Source organism: Gracilinanus agilis, unplaced genomic scaffold (genome assembly GCF_016433145.1).
Source record: "Gracilinanus agilis isolate LMUSP501 unplaced genomic scaffold, AgileGrace unplaced_scaffold44430, whole genome shotgun sequence".
In the NCBI taxonomy this organism is placed as follows: domain Eukaryota; kingdom Metazoa; phylum Chordata; class Mammalia; order Didelphimorphia; family Didelphidae; genus Gracilinanus; species Gracilinanus agilis.
In genome coordinates, this window is record NW_025378501.1 from 1 (window position 1) to 6,662 (window position 6,662).

The 6,662-nt window shown below is 42.1% G+C and overlaps 1 protein-coding gene across 1 annotated transcript; it reads right to left on the reverse strand.

Moving 5' to 3' along the window:
• Positions 1 to 1,460: 1,460 nt before the first annotated feature.
• On the reverse strand, positions 1,461 to 6,117 carry LOC123255345 (aldehyde dehydrogenase, dimeric NADP-preferring-like; the record flags this gene model as incomplete). The annotated part of the gene is made up of 3 exons (XM_044684161.1): positions 5,956 to 6,117; positions 4,221 to 4,452; positions 1,461 to 1,546 (listed from the first exon to the last, which is right to left on the reverse strand). Coding segments are annotated over exons 1-3 (480 nt in total), but the record flags the coding sequence as incomplete, so codon positions are not given.
• Positions 6,118 to 6,662: the final 545 nt, after the last annotated feature.

Below are 6,662 nucleotides of genomic sequence, written 5' to 3' on the forward strand. Positions count from 1 at the left end.
TCTTAGAATCAATACTAAGTATCAGTTCCAAGGCAGAAGAGCAGTAGGGGCTAGGCAATGGGGATTAAGGGACTTGTCCAGGGTCACACACAGCTAGGAAGTATCTGAGACAAGATTTGTAACTCAGGACTTCCTGTCTCCAAGCTTGGCACTCTAACCACTGAGTCACCTAGCTGCCACTAGATAACTTCATCTCCCCCTTTGCCTTCCAACTCATGCAGATAGTGTTGAGACCAGATTTGAATCCAGTTTTCCTGATTCCAGACCTGACTCTCTACCTACTGTACCAGTAGGTGCCTCTGTATCTAGCATAGTGCCTGGCACATAATACAGGATGAATAAATACCTGTTTATTGGTGGATAGAGTGTATTACAATTATTCAAGTTCATGTTTTAGCCTCCAATTAGTCTGCAAACTAATCAAAGGTGGGAGCTCTGTCTTCTCTAAATGCATCTCTCTTAATTGTTTGTCAGCTCCAGGAGGGGGGAGGGAAGCGGGGAGGGAGAGAACATGAATCATGTAACCATGGAAAAATATTTTTAAATTAATTAACTGATTAATCAATTAATTAATTTTAAAAAGTCAATTCATCTCCCTTGCAGCGCCTAGACCAGGTCACTTTGTTGAAATCAATGGAATCTATTCCATTGGAATCAATGGAAACGAATAACTGTGAAACACTGTACAGAGATATTGTGGATGGTGAGTTGGGGGGCAGGGATGGACCACTGTTTCTGAGAGCCAGAGTCCTCATTGTTCTTTCTATGAGTTGGGGAGTGTGGTCCAGTGAAGGAGTCTGGTCAGGCTGGAGTCTCCTCCTTCTCCTCAGCCCTCTTTTGCTAAGAAAAGCAAGTATGGGAGGTTGTGGTTTGGTGTGGAGAAAAGACAGAGATCTGGGAATCAGGAGCAGCTGGGTTCTAGGTCTGGCTCTGCCACTTACCCCCTGATCTAGGAGATCTCAGACAGATCACATTCTCTGAGCCTCAGGTTCCTTCTGTCTAAAATGACTGGAGGAGAGGTTTCTAGCTGGAAGGGGCTTTAGACCTCATTCTAGCTAACCCCTCACTTTACTGAGAGGAGTAAATCCACTCCCTCATCTTTGCCAAGAAACCCTCAGATGGGGTCCCAAAGAGACTCAACAACAACCACAACAAAACTGAAGCCGGAAGGAGTTTGGGGATTTTCCCCAAATCACAAAGGGTGGGATCTGCCAGTCAACAAAAATCAATTAAGCCCCAGAAGTATACAGTGCTGATCTGGGAAGCATGAAGTTTAGATAAGGTCCCTTCAGAGAGATCTCTTCCCTCCAGCACTTACAAACTAGGAGGGGCACAGGATACCACCAGAACACCAAAGAGAAGTCTTGGGGCCCCTCAGCCCAGCAGGAGTTCCTTGGCCTGCCCACCCCCAGTTCTGCCCATTCTTTCCCCTACAGAGAGCGTTTGGGGCTATGACTCACCTTGTCCAGGTACTGAGGGATCACTTTAGCCAACGTGATGGCTGTTTGCTCACTCAACTCAGAAGGCTTGATGACTACAGCATTGCCTGTAAGACACAGGAAAACATACCTTTACCCAAAGTATCACCCCAGACTCCTGGACCCCATGAATGTAAGATCCATAGTAATCCCTTAGCCCCTCCACATCAAGGTGGAACCAGCAAAGGGCAAGTCAAGCTTTTAGCCCCTCAGAGGGAGAGAGAGAGAGAGAGAGGGGGGGGGGGAGGGAGGGAGGGAGGGAAGGAGATGGGTGGGGGAGAAAGGGAGAGACAGAGACACAGAGATAGACAGAGAGACAAACAGACAGACAGTAAGGAGAGACAGAGAGAGAATGGTACTGCCTTCTTTCACATAGTGGCCATAATTCCCCAAGATCCTTGTCCTCTCCTAATATGAACCTCCTGAAGTATAGTTTGGATCAGAAAACACACACAAATCTATACAGACTGGCACACAGATATGAATATGCCTGCATGGAAGCACACACACACACACTCAGGCTTGCACTATTAGGATCTGTTGCTGTACCATGTCTGCTTGGCCCTGTAAGGGTTAAATTTAATGGTTGGACAAAATTTTTATGAAATTATGTGGTCACCAATATTTATTATATCTTGAGTCAGAAATTTATTTATAAATATTTACAAAATGGAGAGAAAACAATAAAGTAGAGAAATGTGAAGAGGTCAGAGAGGTTCTCTATCCTATCAAACTAAATGTTTACTCAGGGTTTCTTCAATCCAGGCAGAGATTAATTAGCTCTCATCCAGAAAGGCCTGTGGTGAGTTACTATGAGGCCTCCTCCAAGATGGAAGCTAGTCTCTTAGGAAACTAGGAAAAGAGTCAGTCTTTCATTCACCCAATGAAGTAGTCCAGGAGGCAGAGTCTAAGTTGAAGCCAAGCTCCAAGCCCACAATCCAAGCCACAGTCTCCAGGGAAGCTCTCTCTCAAAGACTCCCCAGTCAGAAGACTATCTCCAGAAGACAATCTCTTCAGACTATCTTCTCAAAGGCAATCTCCCCTGAGGGAGTTCAAGGCTTGCTTTTATGGTGGCTTCTTGTCAATACCCCTCTTCAAAGGGGCCAATAACAGTTTTCAAATTGTCTAGCAATACCGAGGGAGCAGTGTCTGTGGGATCAATTTCTCACCTTCTGAAGGTTAAGTTCTCTTCAAAAAAGATCCACAGCTAAGAGTGTGAATTTTCTAAATCTCACCTTCTGGAGAGGTGAATATTCATCAAAAGAGTTCACAGATTCCTGGCTAACTTGATGTGTGAATTCTCTATGTGGTTTGCAAGCTCCTCCACGAAGTTCAAATAGGAGTACTTGTTATTGTTAACCCAAGTGTTAACTCCAACTAGACAAAGAGAATAAAGGATTCCCTTTTTACAAGTGTAAACTCAGAATAGGCAAAGAGGACCGAGAATTTCTTTAATTTCCTTTCACAGTCCCCAACTTGGATAGAGATCTGATCTAACCCCCTATCCTGACCACAGAATCCCAACTCAGACCATGAATTCCAATGTTACCCCTGTATCTCTTTTTTTAGAAAGATGAAGAATATTATTCTTTAGAAAGAATAGATTATTATTATAGCTAGCATTTATATAGTATTTACAATTATTATCTCATTTGATCATCATGCTATCCCCAGGAGTATTATTATTATATCCCTTTTATAGATGAGGAAGTCAAGGCTAAAGGGGTTGTGACTTGCCCAGGGTCATACAACTAGTAAATGACTGAGGCCACATTTGAACTCAAGTCTTCTTGGCATTACTGAAACACCTAAACAGTTGAAAAGGAAGGAAATAGGCCACAATCTGTTTGAGAGAGTATGGAAGCTGAGTGACAATTAAAATGTAATTGTTGTCATCATTTGTCCTTTGCTTTTGAAGAAGACCAGTGACATCATGGGGTGATGTCTTGACTTGCTTGTAAATTGGATTTAAGTGAGGTAGAGTTGTACAAAGTGGGATTCACTATCTCTTCCATAGTCATAGAAGCCCAGTGTTAAAACAAAAGTCAAGACAACAGGATGCAGTGGATGGTCTATTGAAAAACAGGAAACTTAGAAAGAAGTGAGAGGTGTAGAACAGCCTCCTTTTATGGCTAACCAAGCAATTGAACTTTTCTAAACAACTTTTCTAAGGTCATATTGCTAATAAGTAGATTTGGAGTCAGAGAATGTAGATTCAAATTCTGACTCTGTGATTGAGTTGCCTCATCTGCAAAAAAGAGGGTGGGTGGGCTAGATGACTGAAGACCCTTCCAACTTTAGATCTATGATCTTATGAAATTGCTAGGTAGTTCAGCCAAGTCACCAGTGGTTCAGCCAAAAACCAAGCTAGATGGTCTCATAAAACATTTAATATACTAACCATGGGCAAATTCTGACTGTTGACTTGAGTCTCACACCCAATTTGATCATGAATCTTATGGCAATTTGACCAAACTGACCAGTGCTCTTAGGGATAGGATTCAGTGGGCTAGCTTGAAGCTATTTCTAGGGAATTTTACCTTGACCCACAATGAATCCTCCTTCCTCCCAGGACAAAAACCTAAAATCTGGAGTCAGAGGATGTGGGTTCAAATCACCCAGCCTTTCTAGGTCTTAGTTTCCTCATCTGCAAAATGGGAGGGTTCAGTTAGATAGACTCTAAGGATCCTTCCAGTGATAAATCTATAAGCCTATCATCCAGAAAAATGGAGCTTTCCCCACCTGCAGCAATGGCGCCCACCAATGGCTGAATGGTCAAAATAAAGGGGAAGTTCCAGGCTCCCATGATCAGAACGACACCCAGTGGTTCTGAGTGGATGTAAGGCTGGTCATCCTTCCTTTGAGGGTGCTTCTCCACAGGTTCATCAAGGATCCACTGGGGAAGGTTGGCAATTGCATGCTCAGTTTCTTCCACAGCATAAATGATCTCTTGATAATATGCAGGCCATTCAGCCTGTCAAGTGTAAAAATAATAAGCAATGAATTGATTACAGATTATAAACTGATACTCTGCTTGCGGTGCTTACAAAATATCTTCAGTTACATAAATGAAGTGAAGCTCATAAGTGAACTTCTCTTTAGGGCCAGGTGCAAGGACTCTAAGGAGACTCTTGTTATAGAAAAATAAAATATTTATTGAGAATATAAGGATATAAAGCATTTCTAACTCTAAGGGATTCTAACTCCACCCAAATAAAACTCCCTGGTTCCACAAGAAACCACTTCTCCTGTTTCCACAGGCTACACTGATACTTCCTGATCTGACTCACCGAAATTTTCACTATTCTACAACAAACTAACACTATTATACTTATAAGAAGTATATAATTCTTAACTTTGTCTCCAAGTTATTAAAGAAACAAAGGCTAACTCGCTGAACCTCAGCAAGAACCAAGTTAGAACTCTGAGCCTTAAAAGACTCAGAGTCCATACCAAAGACCAGGTCTTTTTTTGGTATTCTCAGAAATAAAACAATCTATGAAACAGCAATAGATAGTCACTAGTGTTTCCCAAGTTGGAAAAGGGAATCACTTAGATCCTTTAGGATTTTTCCCTTCTTTCCTTTTACCCTAGACAGTGAGGAGAGAGATGAAAGAAGATGTGACCTGTTCCCAGCAGTGGCATGATTCAAAGCCAACTCCTGACTCTAGAGTCAGTCCTTTATTACATCCTGCCAAAAGGTACCAGAACACCCTCCACCAAGTCAAAGATAAAGGACTAAGACAAACACCCCTGGGAAGATAGCATGACTGCTGAGGATTTCCCTGAATGGCTCCTCATCTAGGAAGTCACAGTTTACTATTTATGTAATGGGCCTATTGCTGCATGGTAAGAAAGGATGAATATGGCTATTTGGATGAGTCCCTTCCATCATCTTCAATAACCTGAAGTGCGTCAGAGTAGGGGAACTCTAAGGTTTCTTCCAGATCTACTCTTAGCTTGGCTTGGTTTGTTGGATTTGAGGATGAAAAACTTCCAATGAATCTATGATCTCTAAGTTCCCTTCTCATTCTAGCTACTATGACTCTGCCTGGATTTCAGTGCCCTCCACTCTGCAATATATGATCATCTTTCTCACTCAAACCTTCCATTCTGTCCTGGTCAAACTCCTTGCCCCAATATGTAGTGGGCTTATTCTGGCCTCCCCATCTTTTCTATAATTCCTACCTGTGTGTAATCTCCTCATTCCTGTTCTGCCCCATTCTTTTTGTATCCTACCTCCCCCTCAGAGTCATCCCAGATTACTTCTCTTTACATTCTTCCCTCCATTCTGAATTCACTCTAAAAGTTTATACTCCTACAATCAGACACTTTTACCCCATGGCCTTGTAATTACACGGTCATAGGATTTCGAGCTGATGGAACTTCAGTCCTAAGCCCCTTGAGGGAAGATATGGTTTGCCCATATTCTTCTAGCATGTTCCACAGGCCCTAGGTTTGTGAACTGAATCAGTACCTTGTGGAGATCAGCTTTCAGGGCTGCAGCAAAGTCCTTTTCTTTCTCCTTCATCATCCTTAGGAGGTTTTCCAGCTGCTTTATCCGGTACTTCAAGGGTTTAGTTTTGCCAGAGTTGAAGGCAGCTCTGGCCCGATTGATGGTCTCACTGATCTTACTCATGGTGTCTAAGAAAACAGGACCATAAGAGACAGGTGGATTTTTAGAAATTGAAGCTAAAAATGATCATCTTTTTAATTCAGTTTCATCTAAGAAACATGTAGCAGAGCTATTATGCACCCAGTCCTTTATGAAGTATCAGAGTTTTATAGACAAAAACAAAACCAGTCCCTGACCTCAAGTAGCTTACATTCTACTGAGACAGCTTTTAACTTGCTGGACCTCAGTTTTCTTATCTGTAAAAGAAGGGGATTAACTAGATGACTTCTGAGTCCCTTCTTGATCTAGTCTCATGATGCTATGAACTCCACTCTATTTAGTTGCAATAATCTTGACCACAGAGGAAAGACTGCTAGTAAAACAAATGTCTTCTTCCCCTTGGCAGAGAGCTGGTGGAATGGGACCTGTGTTGTCAGAAATGGCCACTGTGTGGATTTGTTTTGTTTAAATATATTTGTTTAACTATAATTTAAGTATACTATAGGTCATTTTAAGAGAGCATTCTATTGGGTTATTAGCATCAATGAGAGAGGAAGGAAGGAAGGAAG